Source organism: Gavialis gangeticus, unplaced genomic scaffold, assembly GCF_001723915.1.
Source record: "Gavialis gangeticus isolate Ggan-Ray unplaced genomic scaffold, GavGan_comp1, whole genome shotgun sequence".
Classification (NCBI taxonomy): domain Eukaryota; kingdom Metazoa; phylum Chordata; order Crocodylia; family Gavialidae; genus Gavialis; species Gavialis gangeticus.
Window position 1 is genome coordinate 45,962,199 of NW_017728994.1, and position 19,153 is coordinate 45,981,351.

General features: G+C 62.5%; 1 protein-coding gene across 2 annotated transcripts in view; it reads left to right on the top strand.

The window, feature by feature from the left end:
• Window positions 1-16,830, top strand: part of CUNH10orf76 (chromosome unknown C10orf76 homolog) — an 88,874-nt gene extending 72,044 nt beyond the window's left edge. For both annotated transcript variants that reach the window (XM_019502705.1, XM_019502706.1), the window contains 3 exons: window positions 5,702-5,780; window positions 15,852-15,968; window positions 16,204-16,830. In XM_019502705.1, the coding sequence (XP_019358250.1) occupies window positions 5,702-5,780; window positions 15,852-15,968; window positions 16,204-16,296 (289 nt within the window). In that variant the 3' untranslated portion in view covers window positions 16,297-16,830. The remainder of the gene's footprint in view (window positions 1-5,701; window positions 5,781-15,851; window positions 15,969-16,203) is intronic.
• Window positions 16,831-19,153: the final 2,323 nt, after the last annotated feature.

Consider the following 19,153-nt stretch of genomic DNA (forward strand, 5'->3'; position numbering starts at 1 on the left):
AGCTGCTGAGCCCAGCATGAAGTCTGGTGCCTCGATGTCTGAGGGGCAGAGCCTCTGTGGGCAGGTGCTGGCCTTTGCAGCAGTAGGGGAGGGAAGGGGTTGATGCCTCAGCTGGGCATTGGTCCTGGTGTTTGCAGCGAGGCAACAAGTAGCTATGTGTAACTCAAGGTCTAGGTGGGAGGTGGTGTCATGTGGGGTTCCCCAGGGGTCTGTCCTGGGTCTGGTGTGGTTTAACACCCTCATTCACAATTTGGGTGGGGGGATGGAGAGCACGCTTAGCACAGGTGTGGACAGTACAGAGCTGGGTGGAGTTGCAGACCCTCCAGAGGGCAGGGCTGGGATCCAGAAGGACCTGGAGAGACTGGAGAAGTCCAGAAATCAATCAGACGAGATTGAGCAAGGACAACTGCAGTGTCCTTCGCTTGGGATGGAATAACTGCATGCACTAATTCAGCCCGGGGAAGAGTGGACTGGGCTGCAGCACTGCAGCAGGACCTGGGGAATGTGGAGCACACGGTAAACACGGGCCAGCAGCGCGCTCTTGTTGCCGAAGCCACCAGCAGCCTCCTGGGCCATGTGAACAGGAGCGTCGGTGCAGATCCGGGGCAGGGATCTCTGCTCTTCAGCACCGGGGAGGCCTCCCCTGGAGCCCTGCACCCAGCTCTGGGCCCCGCACTTCCAGGAGGACGTGGACAGGAAGGAGAGAGTCCAGCACACAGCATCCACAGTGACCAGAGGTCTAGGGACACGACAGGCAAGGCTGGGCTGGAAGAGCTCGGGTGACCAAGTCTGGAGGAGAGAAGACTGCAGGGGATGTTGATCACAGGCTTCAAGTCCCTGCAGGGCAATGGCAGAGAGGACGGAGATGGGCTTTTCTCTGTGGCTGCTGGGAACAGGACTCAGAGCAACGGTCTCAAGCTGCAGCAGGGGAAACTGAGGTGGAGATGAGGAGGAACTCCTTGACTGTGGGTGCTCCAGCGCTGGAGCAGGCTGCCTGGGAAGTGGTGGGATCTCCCTCCCTGGATGTTTTCCAGAGCAGGTTGGATGGACTCTTGGCTGGGATGTTTTGGTCAGGGCCGAGCCTGCTGTGAGCAGGGGATGGACTAGACGTGACCCCATGCGGTCGCTTCAGCCTGTTTTTCCTACGATCCTAAATGATTTCACCATGTCTCTGCACAAGACGGGGCTACCAGAAACACCATATGTGAATCAGGAAGCATGGAAGAACAATCCTAGCAGTGTCCGCAGGGAAGACGAGCAAGGCTGGGTCCTTTTTGGGGCTCAGCCCATGGGCAGAAGTGTTTGAATTGCAGCTGCTGCCTGCCACACTTTGATTTCTGGGCCTGAGTTGCCTAAGAACTCTGCCTCATGGTCAAATTCAAGCTGGGTAGAAACCAGCTATTAAGTTGTTGCATGTTTTCAAGCCCTTCCTTTGTAGCTGGTCGGCCCTTTTTGTAGCTGGACGGCCATTTTTATGGCTTGACCATTACTTTGCATGTGTAGCCAGTCTAAAATGTATCGTGTGATTCCCCAGTTAATTGTATGATAATCATTTGCCACATGTGGCCAGTCCTACCTTGCACATGTGGCTGGTCTAAATTTATGGCAAGATGCCCCAGTGAATTGTGTGTTATATGTAACACGTGGCAAGAGCCGAAGAGGCTGCCTCTTCCTGTGATTCGTTATAGGCTGAATCCTCAGCAGCCAGGTGAATGTTAGTTTTCCGGGCTCCATGTAGAGGGCCCTGGAAGGGGGAAGATCAGGTGCGAGGCAGCGCTTGCTGTGTAGGAGCAGAGGGTAACAGGTGCTGGGCAGGAGCAGAGGGGTCCATGGGGGGATGTTGACTAGATCAGGCATTGCCATGTCCTCCAACAGCCCTATGCCAGCAAGGGGTGATGCCAAGGAGGGTCTGTGAGCCTGGCACAGCTCAGCACACACTTCATCCTGCTTTGGGCATCTCTGGCCACGCACTGGGACCCTGCAGCTCCCGGCATTAACCCCTTAAATAGAGCGGATGCTGGATCCTTTCCCTGCGAACACGGAGCCAAGGCCTCTCAGGACTGCAGATCCAGGCAGGCTCAGCTCCATCACGACCTGGGTGCCCTCGCAAGTGCCTTGCAGCTGGCGTTAGCTGGGGAGAACGGAGCTGCCGTGAAGCCCTCGTGACACGCTGGGGATGTCCAGCTGGCACCGCAGGGCTTCACCCAGGAGCTGGCTGAGGAACCCGTGCCATGAAGCCCTCGTTACTCAGAAAATGAAGCTCTGTTGAAACCGTTGTCGAGCCACCCCATGTGCCCTGGGCCATTTCGCTCCGTAGCACAACCAAGCCAGGTTGCGGCTGCCTGCCGCGGCCAGGAGGAGACAGTTGGCCTGCCCTTTTCTCTTTCTCCTTTGCCAAATCCGTGTTTGTCTTCACAGACAGAAACCCAAAGCCCGCGTGGAACCAGGTGGTCCCGGTTTTGCAGAAGCACCATCCAGGATCAGACCGGACCGATGGTTGCGGAGAACTTTGCAATTACCGAGGGTTCGCGTTAAGCTCCCAGCGCAGGCAGGGTTCGAAATCCCCCGTGGAAATGGAATTTCCTCCTGTTGCCCAGTGCTAATTTTAAACCCCTCCCATGTGTCACATCCCGGGGTGGGGGGTGGGGGGGGATGCTATTTTTAGCTTGAGGATGGATCTTGCCCTTCAGGAAGCCTTCGGTTCATTTTTAAATTTTTTTTTCCAAGAGCTTTATGTCATTTTTTCCCTTTGCGGCATCGTGCGGCTCTTGCCAAGCCTTGGCTTGTTCAGACAGATAAGTGTCACTGCTCATTACCGTCAAATGCCACGGCCCTTAGCATGTGTGGCTCAGCTGGCACCCATGAGCCACTAAGAATGGCAATTAATCCCGGTGATATCGAGAGGGCCCTGGAGTGTCTGACCCAGCGTTTTAAGTACGGTAATAATAAAGTTCTGGTGGTTTAACATCCTTCTTGGGGGGGGCGCTGGGCTGGGAGCAATGGCAGTGAAGGTGGCGTGTGTCTGTTCCCAAGCACTGGAGAAAGGGTGGAAGATCCTTTCCTTAATCTGTGGAAGATGTGGATGCAGGTGAATGAGGCTGGGATGGGGGGAGCCGGCTGTGTCTGGGATTCCCCTGCCCTGGCTTTACCACCCATCTTTTCAGAGCGTGACTGCATGGCGTGATGGAACGCCAGCCAGGAGACCGGAGCCCGAACAGCCAGGGGGGACCAGGCCTGCGTGTGTCATCTCTTGGCAGCCCTTGAACGGAGGGAGCTAGGGGCACGCATGGGGACCGGGGTTGGAAACCCCACAGCATTTCTTGCAAAGAGTGGGTAGTCACTACCGGATGCTTTAAACATTAGAGGGACCTGCATGTGCATGAGTGTGCGAGCATATGTGTGTGCTTGAGACTCCTTGCTAACATCCTTGCGTCCTTTTTCTTCCCAATGTGGGCACATTGGAGAGAGTCCAGCGCAGGGCAATGAGAATTGTTTGTGGGGCTGGGGAACAGGACTGGTGAGGAGAGGCTGAGGGAACTGGGCTGATTTAGTCTGGAGGAGAGAAGACCGAGGGGGACTGAATAGCAGCCTCCACCTCCCTGCCGTGGGGCTGCCAAGAGGACAGAGTTGGACTGATCTCAGTGGGGGCAGACGACAGGACAAGGAGCAATGGGCTCAGGCTGCAGCAAGGGAAGTTGAGGTTGGATATTAGGAAAAAATTTCTCACGAGGAGGGTGGTGAAGACCTGGAACAAGTTACCCAGAGAGGTGGCGCAGTCTCCATCCTTGGAGGTTTTGAAGCCCCAGCTACACAAAGCCCTGTCTGGGATGATGCATGCGAGCCAGTCCTGCTTTGAGCATGGGGCTGGACTAGATGTGACCCCCTGAAGTCCCTTCCAGCCCTCACGTCCTCCCGGGCACTCAGGCCGGGAGTGTCTCCTGCGACAGAGGGTGGCTTGGCAGGAGGCCTGTGCGCTGGCAGGGGTGGCTGTGACACCCCATGGAGATGCCCCGGCATGGGTGCTTCCCCGAGCCCTGGCGTGGGGGGGGCCTGCAGACCCTCCGTGCGCCAGACAGTTCACGGCCGGGCTCTGCCATGGCCAGGAAGATGCGGCTAAATCCCCTCAATGCCAGGAGGCTTTGCTCGCCATGCGGTGCGTAATTAACCAGACAGCCTCTGCAATTGCCCTTCCCGGAGAGCTCTAAAAGACTCCACTGGGACGGAGCATAAATTCCTTCTCGGCGCATGGAGGCCGCTGCGTGCAGCCCATCTGGCGCTCGGCAGCCAATGCCGCCTCCAGCCAGGCAGGCGCTCTGTTGTTCTTAAAGGTAACCGTCTTACCATCAAATGACTAATTAAGCCACTAATGGGCATAACGAATAATTAAAACATCGCGGCTCGCAAGCCCGTTCACACTCCTGCTCCACGTCGCGTCTCGGAGGCTTGGAACGGAGCTGGCGACGGTCGCTGGCGGCTGACTCAGTGGCGGCAGTTGCAATATGTTGAGATGGGCCTGGAGTTATTTCCAGGGCAGCTCCGAGTTGTACGCGGAGGGCCCAGCTGCATTGGCCTCTGGGCAGGGGTTTCGGGGGCCGTGTGTGGAGGGAGAAGGGAGGTGACAGCTGGGCTGGGCCCATGCTAACGCATCGCAGTTGAGTAGCCTCAGCCGACCGTGTCCTCGAGGCCTAGAGCACGGCAGGCCGTGACTGTGCCCCGGGCCGGGGGCTGCCACGTGCTACCTTGGCAGGCGTCCCCGAGGGGGGGATGGGGACGTAAGCAGACGCCTCTCATTGCACTTGAGTGGGAAGGAGCAGACGCTCCACACCTGCCTCCCAGCTCGGCGCTGCTCTTCCAAGGGCCCCGAACGCTGGCTCTTCGCCTCTCCTGGGGCCCGAGGAAAGCGCCAGGCAAGGAGGCGGCAAGCGCACGGGAGAGTGCTGGAGCGTTGTCATGCCAATGAGGAGAGAAAGCCCTGGCTGCCTCCGTGTGCGGTGTGCTGGTGGGAGCATCCCCCGGACCTTCTCCCTCCACACCCCCCTGACCATCACCCCGGGGACCTGCTGCTTCCTTGTCTGTGCTTGGGGGCAGGGCTCGGTGGTGCAGAGACCCCCAGCACGGGGTCAGGCCTTGGGGAGAGGAAGTGAGTGAGGCCGGTCAGCTGGGAGCCAGCCGGGCACCGGGGTCCCTGTTCACAACCCCTCTGCTGTGGCTGCCCAGGGCGCTGGCCAGGCCCTAGTGTCCCCCAGCCACGCTGTGGGGCAGTGGCATTCCCCGAGGGGCTGTACAGCACTGGATAGGACTCTGCATGCAATGCATCCATCTGTCCAGTGCTGGGTCCCCAGGGAGTCCTCACAGAGTCCGTACTGGGGTCCTTACTCGAGCTGGGACCTCAGCTCCCTCTTTACTGGTTCAGGGTTGTATCCTGAGCAGGGCACAAGCCTGGAGGGGCTGTGGGGTGGACGTGTGAATTGCTGTCATGTGGCCCAGCCCCTTGCCTCAGAGCTGAGTGCAGCCCCACGCGCTTTGCGCCCGGTGCGGGCATGGGACAGAGGCACAGCGGGCCTTGTCGCTTACAGGTTGGAGGGAGCACTGGGGATGGGGCAGCTGGAGGGACAGGCATTTTGGAGACCCCCTGTCAGTGCCTGGGCCAGAACCGGGGAAGGAAGGGGGAGCCTGCTCACACTGCCTCTCTCCCTTTCAGAGCCATCATCAACCACTTCAACCCCAAGATCGAGTCCTACGCCGCTGTGAACCACATCTCGCAGCTGTCCGAGGAGCAGGTAAGCCCAGCACACCACCCGGGACCCCTGAGCACCATGCGGATGACAGTCTTCTTCCAGGCTTCCCCCCACCCTTGCCTGTCATAGGCCAGCAAGAGGGCATCAGCTCCACGGGGGGCTTCCCGCTGCTTGGTAAGGGGCTGCATCAAGAGTCTCAGCACCATGGGGCTGGCAGGGAGCTGCAGGGTCACATCCAGTCCTAGCCTGTGGCAGGATCAGCCCCATCCAAACCAGCCCAGACAAACCTCGGAGCCATGCAGTACAGTCACCCCCGACAGACCCAGGCATCGCCCTCACCGCCGGGATGCAGGGGGGCCGCAGCCACCAAGGTCCTGCTGCTGCCGGGGGGTCATAGGCACTGCAGAGAGCCCAGGCCCAGGCTGGGCCCCCGCTGCAGACAAAGGCAACCCCCACACCAGTCTGAGCAGGGGGGAAATCCCTTCCTGCCCTGGTGCAGCCTGAACGCAGGGGCAAGACCCTCCAGCCAGGACCCTGTGGGGTTGGTGTCAGCAGGAGCATTGGCACAGCCCAGCCCCATCCTCACCACCCAGCGCCTCTCAGGGAGGCTTAAATCCCTTGACGCATGGAGCAGAAAGTGGGGATGTAGATGACGTAAAGGGACTCAGTATCTTCTTGTTGGACCATGGGCAGCCCTTGGCGGAGGATTTCAAGGGTCTCTGCGTACGCCAAGCCCCGTGCGGCTCTTTAATGGTTTCTGAGATGAGCTGGTCCCATCGCGGCAGCTGCCTTGGGCGGGGGTTTCCCTGTGGCTTGGCCTGGGTCTCTCCCCTTCCTGCCTGCAGCTTGGCCTCGTGACCCAGAGAGGCGAGAGCTCCCCTTTCCATGGGGGAAAAGTGCATGCGAGCCGTCAGCAGAGCCACGGGCAGGTGGCAGAGCCCTGATCCTGGTAAATTGTGCAGTAGGCCATTTGCACGCCCACCCCACAGCCCCCCAGGCTTGTGCCCTGCTCCGGATACGGCTCTGAACTAGTGCAGAAGGAGCTGAGGTCCTTGCTGCTTCCGTACCCCTCTCAATCCTGGGAGGCGACAGGATAATGCCCTCTCCGGGGCTCTGGTGTGTTCGATGCTGTCCTGTGCTGGAAACCCCCATCCCAGAGGCTGTACCCATCGTATCACTCCAAAAGGAGGAGCCTTGGGGAACGGTGTTACTGGATGGGGGTGGTGGGCTTTCGGCCTGGGAGAGGAGAGGTGCTCCGGGCTGTCAGCTGCTAGCCCCAACAGCTCAGGGAGGTCATGCCAGAAGCTTCTTTCCCCGTGTGCTGGGCTTGAAATACTGCCTGCCGTGGCGGGCAGGCGAGGGAAGCAGTCCCAGTGTGAGGAGCCAGCAGGGGGGAGACGATTAGGCACCACAAAGGAGGGCTGATTTCTTTTGAGCCCCCCTGAAGCAGCAAAGAAAGCCCTTCCCAGGCCGGCAACTTGGTGCAGGGCTGCGTGCACGCAGCGGGGACCCGGCCAGGAGATTTACTGCCCCTAAGGGCGGCGAGGTGCCTGCCCGTGAGGGGGAGTAGTGCATCATGACGCGGCCCCTCGTTCTCATGCACTCCGTGCTTGTGTGTTGTCCCACCAAGCCAAAGCTTCTGCCTCCTTTTTTTCTGCCTTTCTCCATCTCCCCATCCCCCCTCTCCCCTCTCTCTGCTCCTGCTATTTCTATTTCTAGAGCAGCTCCAAATCCCGACCCCCTTCCCACTCCCGCCGGCTCAGACGCTCGGCAGCAGAACAGTCGATGCTGACATTTCAAGTGTGAGCATTGCACAGCAGAGTCCACGCAGAGACATGCACATGGGCACACGCAGGGCGCACCAGACCCTTTCCCCCCAGGGTATGGTCACCAGGCACGCGTTCCCTTTGGCTGGGCAAGGTTGGTCCTCACAGCCGCGAGGGTAGGAGACACGGCGCTTCTGTGTGTGCCCGCGGCGCGGTATCACAGTCCTTCCCAAGAGGGCGTAAGCACCGTGCCGCCGTGCTCGGACCCGGAGCCGTCCGTCCAGGGCACTGGACTCTGCTCTGTGCGGAGACTTCTCCCAGGGCCTAGGTATTAGATCCTCTCTCGCTGCCTGGCTTCACATATGGGAGGAGGTGGATTAAATCACTGAGGCAGTGGGAGAGATGCCAGGGATGCTGTGGGCTCTCCATCACTGGAGGGTTCAAGGAGAGGGTGGACGGGCACTGGTGGGGGATGCTCTATGTGCAGCGATGCCTGTGCTGTGCCATGGGGGGTCCCAGGCTTCTGGACTGTGCTGGTTGCCCCCCCCTTTCTGCTCCATGTGTTGGGGGGTTTTAACCCTCCCCCAGAGTTGGTGGTGCTGCTGCAGCCCAGGCTGGGGCTGGGGCTGGGCTGTGCCAATGCTCCTGCTGGCACCAACCCTGCAGGGTCCTGGCTGGAGGGTCTTGCCCCTGCACTCTGGCTTAGACCAGCACTGCACTGGGGCAGGAAGGGATTTCCCCCCTGCTCAGACTGGTTTGCACTGGGGGGTTTTCCCTTCCTCTGCAGTGGGGGATTGGCCTGGCCTGGGCTCTCTGCAGCGTCTCTGAACCCCCGGCAGTAGCAGGACGTTGGTGGCCATGGCCCCCCTGTATCCCGGGGGCGGGTGTGGGCAATGCCTGGGGCTGTGTTGGGGTGACTGTCACGTGGCTCCGATGTTGGACACAGGGTTTGTTTGGGCTGGTTTGGACGGAGCTGATCCGGCCTTTGGACTGGATGTGACCCCCCAGCTCCCTGCCAACCCTGTGGCTCTGGGATTTCTCAGGTTCTCTAGTACCTGCTCGGGCTCCTTCCCTCCAGATCTCCATCAAGATTTTACAGCCTCATTAATTGCTAATGGCTGTTCCCGGAGCCTTTTGCGCTTGGCGGCTAAGTGCTTTCTCCTCTTTCCTTTCCAAGCTTTTGCACTCTTGTTGGGCTGTGCCTGGGGGATTTGTTGGCGGGTGCGGGGCCATGTGAAGTGCCAGCAGCCTGTTAACGAGCCAGCAGCTGCCGCTGCACAGTTGCGGATCCTAACGACTTCGGGAGGGCCCTGGCAGGATCCCTGTCCCTTGGCCATGGCAAGGTCTCCCAGAGGCATCCACAGAGGTGGGCTCATGGCAGCCGGGCCATGCCAACCCTAGCCCCTTGGCTCATGAGTCTTACCAGTTGAGGTCTTTAAGATGCCACAGAGGTTCGGCGAGATTTATGCCCCACTCCATGCCGCAGTGCAAGCGAGCGCCTCTCCAGCGCCGGTGCGTCGGGCTGGGGCTCTGATTTCGGGGTGGGGAGGCCGGGAGCTGTGCAGCTCCTCCAGGGCAGGGCAGAAATGCTGCAGCAGCAGACAGCGCGGGGCCCGCAGGGAGCCCAGCCAGAGCGTCGGTCCTCCCGGGCAGGGACTTGAAGCGCTTGCTTGACGTCTGGCTGCTGAGACGGAGCTGGAGTGGAGCGAGCGGGGCTCCCCGCGGGCAATGGGCTGCTGGGCTGGGAGGAGAGGAGCAGGGAGGGCTGATGCGTCCAGCTGGCAGGGAGGGCGCTAGCAGCAGAGCCATGGTGACCCCAGCCCAGTTCCCTTCCTGTGGCCACGCTTGGGTCCCTTGATGCCTGTGCAAATGCCCAGAGAGGCACAGACGGCCCCAGCCGTCTGCGTGCTCTGATGCTCGGCGGCCCCCTACCAACCCCTCCTGGCTCTCGCATGACCCACGTGCTCACGTTGGCGACACGTCACTGCAGGGGGTGGGAAATGCCTCTGCCAGCCCCTCCGTAAGGGTGGCTGGCACCCAGCTGGTTTCCAGGGACCCGCGGTTTGCAGGTGGGGTTAGAGGATGTGGTAGCTTCTGCCATGCTGGAGTCCTGTCTACACTACAGCTTCCCTTGGCTGCCCAAAGGGCAGATCAGGTCCCTTGCTGGGGCACCCCTTCCCTCCCCAACCCTTGAGGAGTTGCCCGTAGCTCCCAGGAGACTGGGGGTGATGTCAGCAGTGCCCAGAGCACGGGGTGAGGACAGAAGGGGCAGAGCATCGGTTTCCAGGCTGGTTCCCACCGCAGCTGCAGCGCAGCCTTGGGCATGCACGGGGCTTCCCAGAGACTTCAGCCGTGGGGAGCGACTCGGTCGCCGTGGCTCCTATGGCGGCTGTGGCTGGGCCCAGTGGTGCTGGAGCTTTGTATTCCCAGCCTTGTGAGACATCGACTGCAGCGTCCAAATGAGCTCGTCTTGGCCTTTCGTGTCCACGGTGCCACCCATGGCAGGTGGGTCTGCGAGGCTAGCCTTGCCCACCCCCAGGCACTGGACCTCGTAGGGGGCATGTCTCAGCGCCGGCCACGTGGGTCTCGGCGGTGCCAGACAGTTCGCCAGCAGGGCCGGGCATCACAGGGGATCTCACTGGGGTCTCTAAGTGCATGGCAGCTCGACAACCCACCGCAGTGCTCTTTCAGCATCATTAGCATCTCAGTATCGTGGCCAGGGAAATGGAGCAGACACAGCAGCTGCTCCACTCCCTGCCCCTCCACTGCTCGCTGCCCGAGCTTGGCGCCAGGGGCCTGTAGTCTGCAGCCGGGCGCCTAGCTCACACTCATGCACGCAAGCCTCCGGCCTGGCCCAAGGGGGCTGGCGGCCTGCAGGACGGGGCTTGCAAAGCGTGGGGGCCTGAATGCCGTCGGTGGAGGAGAGAGCCTCCCAGGATTTGTCCAATCTCATTGTGAATCTGGGTGCAATTTCAGCCTGATGCATCAAGGGATCAGACACATGCATCGGTCGCTATTGAGCAGGGAGCGTGGGGCATGGCCTCTGCACCAGACCTGCCTGGACCTTAAAGGCTGCAAGGGCGAGAGGAGCAGGGGGAAAAGCCCTGCTCAGACCCAGTTACGCTCCGTTCCAGCTGCTGTGTGACACCAGAGATTGGGTAAGATGGACCTGGGTCTGATGCAGGAAATGGCAGCTCTTCTCTTCTAAAGATGCCTGGGCTTGAAACACAAGGACTTGGTGCACGTGTGTAGTGTGCTGGAACGTGTCTGCTGAAGGGGATGGGGAAGAGCAGCCGGACCCCGAGCTCTGGGTGAAGAAGCAGGCATTGGGAAGGGGTGTCGGGGTCTTACGTGCTCAGCGCATTGCCTCCTAGCTGCGTATTGCAGCTCACGCAGCCGCGGTCCCCACGCAAGCCCTTGATGCCAGCCTGTGTGCAGCTTTGCCCCCGCGGCCTGGATGTGCCACCAGGGCCTGCTGCTGGCGTCGGCGAGGTCTGGGTTATCTCCATCTGTAGCAGGTGGCTGGAACGCTTTTGGGGGCTCAGTCTGACAGCTGGTGGCTGTGGCATACCCCCAGCTGGACCCGTCCTCTTCAGCGCAGCCAGTTGTTTCGAGGGACAAGCGTTGACCCTAATCCTTCTGCCAGCTGCATCCCATCCCGCTGCAGGCTCTTTGCAGGCTCTGACGCCCGGGTCAGAGAGGCCTGAGGGACCCAGATGCAGCTGAGCAGTCTGTCACGGGAGCTGCTGGGAGCTCTCTGACAGGGTTAATGATGTGCTCCTTGTTTCCCGAGGTGCAGTGCCATTAAAAAAAAGAACCCCGTTAAGACCAAAATAGGCGTGCAAAGCGCTAGCAGTTGATGCACTGCAAACGAAGGGCCTTAAGATCCAGAGAAAAGCAGCTGAGTTGTAATCCCCAAGCTGAAGCCTGGGAGTCCTTTCAGCAAGCAGCTTCGGCCTGTCATCTCCTCCCTCAGCCAGGCAGGAAGCAGAGACCCAGCACCTGCACTGGGACCCAGGACCATAGCATAACTGAGCCAGAAAAATACCCCCGGTGGCAAGCCGGTGGCAAGGAGGAGCTGTGTGGGCACTGCCCCTAATTGCTCTCTGATGTTGAGGCTTCCTTGGAAGGGGCAGGTTTCCTGCCTGGATATACAGACGTATGCAAAAGAGGCCCCAGGAGATGTGGCACCTGCCCCTTCAGCGATGGCCGTGCACATTGCCTTCCCTCGCACTGGACGGCTCTGATGGGCATCAGCCTTCGTGCCAGAGGGGTTTGCAGGGCACCAAGGAAATGCAGCCCCCTGTTCCCAGCAAGTAGAGGATGGGGCCATGAGGGCTTTATTGCTCCCCTGTCAGTAGCTGGAAGTGGCTGGGATCGCTGCCAGCTCGGCCCAGGGGGCTCCGGGGTGAGCATCGCTGCCCATCAGCCTGTTAGAGATCATCACCCTGCACGCACTGACGTCCCTGTGGCCCCCAAGCACGGAGCTGGCCGGCGGTCCCTGTCACCTGGAAGCAGTGCCAGAGAGGAGTCACCTTCCCCAGCTCCCGGAGCACCAGGCGCGCTGCCAGCAGAGCCATTTCATCTGCTCCCTCAGCAGTAATCCCTCCTTGGTCCATCCTCGCGTCCGCCCGGGACTGCTCAAGGAGAGCAGTGCGGCAGGGCCTGGCGGGCTGGGGCTTCCCCTCGGGCATCAGCCCTGAGGATGGTAGCCGGGGCATACGGGGCTCAGCCTGGTCCCCCAGCGCTGTCTTGTGCTCCCAGCTTTGTCACAAGGTAAAGGAGCTCTTCCTCCCCTTCCTCTCCTGCTGGGTTTCTGGGCCGTCTCCAAGTGCCTCTTGGTGCATGATCTGCTTGACGGGGCCCTGAAGCCTCCCTGGCCCGGAGCTGGGAAGACACTGTGTGACTCACCCCGACGGGGAGAGAGAGTTGCATGTATTCAGATGCGCTTAGCCCAGCAATTGCCATGTCGATGCCCTAACGGCATGACGCCGCATCGCCAGTCCAAACCATGGCATTGGGCTCCCTCCCACCCGTAGCACCTCGGTGCTTCCTTTCCCTTCCAGTCGCAGGCGAAACCCTGGGACGGGCTTGGCGCGTGCCCTCCTAGCAGGGCAGGCCTGTCCATCGCGGCCCATTTGCTCGCCCAGGGCTGGGGCAGCCGAGCTGAGATGCTGCCCCCAGCACCAGGCCCATCACCGCAGGCCCCGGGAGGGGTGTCTCCTGTGAGCCAGAGCCAGGACCTGAAGACGCTGCGTGGGAGGACGGCATGGTCGCTCCCGGACCTTGCTCCAGTTCTGCAGCTGGGAGCCCACCACCACCGCCACATGCCCTCCGTCAAGGGGAGCACTCTTCTCGCTGCCCGAGGCCAGGGACACCTCCGACAGCCGCTGGGAGAGCTTGCCTTCCCCCTTGGGGACTCCTCATGGGCCGCGTGGTTGAGATCCACGTCTCGCAGCGGTGATCCCTCTCTCCTGGCTGCTGTCAGAGCTGCCTGGCCGCTGTCCAGCCCTCAGGACCTTTAGCAGCCAAGGTCCCCCCTGGGACCCAGCGTCTCCACGGTGCTACCCTGCGGCTATCCCATGTCCCTGCCACAGGCCCCGCGTTGGGACGTTCCCTGGCCTTGCTCCCTCGATGCCGTCAGGAAATCCACGCCAGCCGTCACCTCTGCCGCCCAGGTGCCTTGCTCATCTCCTGCTCGTAGGCAGGTGCTCGTTCCCCGCTCGCTGGCTCCAGCTGGGGCTAATTAAGCAGCTCAGTTCTGGGTCGCCTGCTCCTGAGTCTGGCACTGCTGCGAGCTGCCTCCGTGCCGTGATGAGAGCCGCAGGGCTGTGCTCTGTGCCTCTGCCCCTTCCCCTATTGCCAGGCCTTTGGCTGCGTTCCTTGGTGCTCTCCCATCCCGGGAGAAGGGGGGACTCTCCATTGCTGGAGGGTTCAAGGAGGGGGTGGACGGGCACTAGGTCTAGGTGCAGCGATGCCCGTGCTCTGCTGTGGGGTGTTCCCGGCTTCTGGGCTGCGCTGGTTGCCCTCACACCCCTGTTTCCGCTCCATGTGTTGCTGGGGTTTGAAGCCTCCCCGAGAGGAGCTGGTGCTGCTGCAGCGCAAGCTGGAGATGGGGCTGTGCCAATGCTCCTGTTGGCACTGACCCTGCAGGGTCCTGGCAGGAGGGTCTTGCCCCCGCGCTCAGGCTCAGCCCCATGCTGCACTGGGGCAGGAAGGGATTTCCCCCTGCTCAGACTGGTTGCACCGGGGGGTTTTGCCTTTCTCTGCAGCGGGGGCATGGCCTGGCCTGGTCTCCCAGCAGCAGCAGGATGTTGGCAGCCACGGCCCCCCTGTATCCCGGGGGCAGGGGTGGGGGTGGGGGTGGGGGCGATGTCTGGGGCTGTGTCAGGGTGCCTGTGTCGTGCGGCTCCAAGGTCGGACATGGGGTTTGTCTGGGCTGGCTTGGACGGGGCTGATCCTGCCTCAGGCCAGGCTGGGACTGGATGTGACCCCACAGCTCCCTGCCTGCCCTGTGGCTTCAGGACTCTGTGATTCCTTCTGAGCCAGCTGCTAGAAACTGCCTCCCTGCTCCTCTGCCCCGTGGTGACAAGCAGCGGGGTGACGGTCCCAGGTAGGTGATGCATCACGGATGAGCAGCCTTGGTGCTGCTGCAGCCTGGGCCCCCTCCGGGGTCTCTGGCTTCCCGACAAGGTAGACGCTGCTCCGAGTCGGCTGCTGCAATACGGGGCCAGGCCAGGCCAGGCCAGGCAGGGACCTTGTGCCCGGCTCAGCTCCTTTATCCCGGCAGCTGTCTTCTCCCGTGCTTTGGGTCCTGGTGATCTCGGCAGGGGCCGTTTATCATCAGTCTGCGGCTCGCCCCGGTGCCCTGGTTGCCTGTCGTTTATGGTGCTGCTGCCAGGTCCCTGCTTGAGCCAGACTGGACGCCGTCCAGTCTGCAGATAGTTGCTTGAGCCCCCACTTCCCGTTCACGTCGGTTTGTTGCCTGAGAGCAGTTGCCCTGAAGCCAGCGCTGGGGTGGCTGAGAAGGGCCCTGACCCCACCGGTGTCCTGCAGGGAGCCGGTGCCCATTTGTCTACCCCAGTCCAGCTCCGCAGCTGTGTCCCTTCCCACGCAAGGCTCCAGCCGCCTCACCCTGCAGGGACAGGTGCTGTGGGCTGGCCCCCGGCAGCTCTCTGCAAACAGCGCTTGCTGCGCAGACCGGCGCCAAAGCAACCCGGCCTCGGGATGCTGCCAACTGACGAGAGCCGGCAGCTCATTAATGTGTTCACACACGCGCACACTCCCAGCGCGAGAGCCCGGTGCTGCTCAGGGGCCTCCGCAAAGTAGGCATTGAATGAGCAGCAGGTCGGGGGTTAATGTGGGCAGCAAACGATGCTCCCGGTTCCCCGGTACAGTTACACTGACTTCTCCACTGTGGAGGAGGCCGTGGTGCAAGCAGGGGAGTTAGTCTATAAGGTGCATGTCTCTCCCCACCTGGAAGAGACCTTGGGGTCCCCTTCTGCAGAGTCTGCAGCTCTCCCATATGGTGTGGCCGGGGAAGCTGGGCCCGGCATGTTTAGCTGCCAACACCTGAGAGGGTTTAAGAGCCGCCGAGGCCTCCCCAGGCCCTCTGGACCCACTGGGAAGAGGCAGAGAAGGACCCAGCTCCCAGCCTGCGATGGCAGCTCCCCTCCGCCCCAGTGGGAAGCGGAGCAGCCTGCAGCGGGTTCACCCCGGAGAGCCTCGGGTGCAGTAAAGGAAGAGCGATGAGGCCGAGCGGCCGATGGTCTCTTTGACCAGCTCCTGGTCTGCGTTCAGGCTCCTTGCATCTGGTATTGGGTCAACCAGTGAGCGGCGAAGCCTGCTGCTCCTGCACGCCTTTGCCCTGCTGCAGCTTAAATAGAGCCTGGCATTATTATGACCAAAACCTCCGCATCAGTCGCCCTGTTTGAAGCCTGTGCTCGGCCTCCTTGCCGGGGCCACGAGTCCAGCTGTTCCCAGGGGGATTCTCACCTCTTGCCCATCTCCCCCGGGACTGTCCATCGCCAGCAAAGGGCCCATGCTAATAGCATCCTACTGCGGAAGTGAGGCAGCCCTTCACCAGCCCCATGCTCCTGGATGCTCGTGGGCAGCAAGCACAAGCTGCCCAGGGTGGCAGGAGCAGCAGGGCTGAGCACGGGGAGGTTGGAGCTGGGGGGTTGTGGGGCAGGGACCCACAATGCCAGCTGGCCTGACCGTTGCATGAGTCGGTGGTGCGAGAAGATGCCGGGGGGGGCGGGGGTGAATACCCTGAACCTGGGGCCAGCTCTCAGCTCCCACGCGCGCCGGCCCCCGCGCTCACTGCTGCTGTGCGCTGCCCCGGCAGGTGCTGGAAGTCGTGCGCTCCAACTACGACACGCTGACGCTCAAGCTGCAGGACGGGCTGGACCAGCACGAGCGCTACTCTGAGCAGCACAAGGAGGCTGCCTTCTTCAAGGAGCTGGTGAGCCACCCAGCACCCCCCTGTCTGACTTGGGACGCCGGCATGGCTCAGCCTGCACAGCCCCGGGTCTCTATTCCCTTGAGCCGGGCTGGAGACGGGCAGTGGGTCCTGAAGGCAGAGGCTGCGGGTGCCTGGAGCCCAGATGCACCTGCAGCTCCTGGTGCAGGGCAGGGGGTCCGGTCTGAACCAGGGTGGAGGGGGACGTGGGCATGAGCTGGCTCTTCTGTCCTGGCAGGTCCGGTCCATCAGCATCAACGTGCGAAAGAACCTGGCATTCAACACGCTGAGCCAGGAGCTGCTGCTCAAGGAGTTCTCCACCATCTCCTGAGCCGGAGCCGCCGGGGCTGCCCGCACCCCCACGCGTGCGCTTGGTTCAGGACGCTGTGCCCGAGGAGAGATGGGCGGATGCACACGCCAGGGGAGCAGGCCAGGGGAGGCTGCCCCAGTTCCAGATCCCCATCCCAGCTCCTTCCCCCACTTCCCGGACACTGCTGGGAAGTGCCTGACTGCCCCCCGCACCCCCAGTCGCAGCCCATGGTCCCAGGCCGTTTCCACACCGGAGCAGCGCTGCACCCCCCTGCCCCTTCCCCATTGCCAGCTGGGGTGCAGGGGGCACTATGCAGCCCCCGGAGCCTGCCTGGGGCTGGGAGAGCCCAGGAGAGCCTCTGCCCCTTGCCATGCTCCTGGCAGGGCCCTGGAGCAGGCGTCTGAGCCTGCCAGGTTGACACGGTCCTGCCACCCCGCGGCTGCCCCCGGCTGGGCCGGGCCGGGGGAGGGGGCTGTGCCACATCACTGACCCGCGCACTGTCCGTGGCTGTACCCACGCCCCCCGAGGGGGAATAAACAGGACGCTATGAGCTTGGCGTGTGCCCACGTGCATCAGAGCAGGGGGGCCTGCCTCCAGCCCGGTGATGGAGGCTGCCCCCGGCCCTATACGTGCACAAGGAGGACATGCACGTGGATGGCAGGAGAATTTCCCGTGGCGCTGGGCATCTGTGGGTCGGGAGGCGCAGCCAGCAGGGTCTTCAGCTGCCCTCACCCCTTTGATCCAGGCCCCTGGCCCTGCTCCCAGCCTCTGCCTGGTCCTCCAGGACTCCCCCGCGGTCACGCATGCCCTACCCCATGTCCACGTGCCCGACTGGATGCATTGGAGCCCACTCCCATGGGGTCGTGGGCTGGAGAGCCCTGGTAAATAGGGCACAGAGACCCCCCAGCCTGGCTGTACTGGGCCATGGGTCTGGGGGTGTCCACTGCTGCCAGGAGGGCAGGGCCAGGCTGGTGGTAGCAGGACACATGGGCAGTGTCCTGGGGGTGGGATGCCCGGGGGCCAGTCGGGCTGGGCTCCGCTGTCCCTGTTGCTGTGGTTCAGGACCTGTCCCCTGGGTTCTGGTCCAGCCCAGCCCTGATTTAGGCAAAGGAGGCTGGGAATGTGGCAGCAAGGCCCCAGCAGGGTTTGCAGCCTGTGCTGGGGAGGAGCTGTCTGCCTGTTGCAAGTGGCTGGCACCCCTGAGCCCTGCTCTTCCAGGCAGCTCCTTGGCGCCCCTCGCCGGGGCCTCCAGGTGCCTGGTGGGGGGCAGGGGGAGCACGGACCCCAGCTCCCACAGCCCCGGCCCAGGTGCCAACGGGGGGAGGTGCAGGGCATTTCTCCCTGTGACATGCTGACCTGTGTGGGCTGCAGCTGCTTCATCCTTGGACACATGCACGCACATGTCTGCACATGCACAACTGCACACCTACAAATGTGCACACGCATGCACACACCTGTGCACACGTGCATGATCTGTGCACACAAGCACACACATCTATGCAAATGCACACATGCACACACATCTGTGCACAAGTGCATGTGCATGTATGAGCATGTGCACACCCATGCGTGCACGCACACATCTATGCACCTGCACAATCTATGCATGTGTGCACACATGCACAAGTGCACGTCTATGCACATGCACATGTAGGACACTGGGGTGCTGAGCTGGGGTGTGGGGGCCCCCCAGAGTGCCCCCCACCCCCTGGGCTCACTGCAGTGAAGGGGAAGGTTGGTGGCTGCTGTGGGCGGTGCTGCCCCCTGCTGGGTGGGTTTGGAACAGCTTCTCTGTGTGTCCTAAGCCCCGTACTGCCAGCAGTGCATGGGGAGTCTCTGCCCGCACCAGGGTGGCGTGGTGTTCCCAGCAAAGCGGTGCTCGGACCTTTGCGAGGCTGCAGAGTCCAGGGGGCAGGTGGACCCTGCTCTGCCCCTGCCCTGGGCACAGTTGCCCATGCTACCGTACAGCAGCCGGTGCCGTCCCGCCAGCGCTGGATGACCTGGGCCCGTCACCGGCCCAGTGCTCGTCTCTGTGCCCCACAAGCCGTGGCTGCTGCAGTCTTGGCCCCAGGCACCTTCTATGCCCTGCGTCCACCAGCCCTCACCCTTCCTGGGAGTGATGGGCCCCAGAAGCAGCTGCTTTGTGTGGGGCGGAGGCCATGGAGACAATGGCCCAACTCCGCTCCAGCTGGCACAAGGCAGTGGCGCAGGTCCGGGCAAGCACCCAGCTGCGGCTTGGTCTGGGCATTGCTCTTCCTTTGCGGGTTTGGGGCGCAGCCCCGTAGCATCACTTCCGGGGGGCCCAGGCACTCGGGGCACCAGCAAGGCCCCTGCCCATGTGCCCCCGGGCACCGAGACCAGCCCCTGCCCCCCCGCCCCCGGGGACCTGGGCCCTGTCTGCCCTGGCAGTGCCTCCATCAGCTGCCACGAGTTGCCCCTGGCAGAGCCTGGACCTTGAGGCCGAGCCCCGGGCAGAGGTGCGGAGGGGGCTCCAGCCTGCTGCCCTCCTGTCCCCTGCCCTGGCCCCTCCGCCCACACCCAGGCCCTGCTGCCCCGGCCTGCGGGTCCCCAGCTGCCCCCGGGCCCCTGCGGCAGGTACTGCGAGCTCCGCGAGGGCTGGGGGCATCTCGGGGGTGGGCACGGGACAGCGGGGGCTCGCTGCGCCTGGGTGCACCCTGCTCACTAGGATGTGTACGTGTGTGTGCACGCCTGTGCTTCCCGAGTTCACGTGTGCGCAATGCAATGCACGTGTGTGCAAGCATACACGCGTGTGCGGCACTTGCACAGGTGGGGGCGCGGGGTCAGGGCGGCGCGGGGCCTAGTGCGGGCAAGGCCGCGGGGGCGCCAGGCCCCAGGCCCGCCCCCGCCCCCGCCCGCG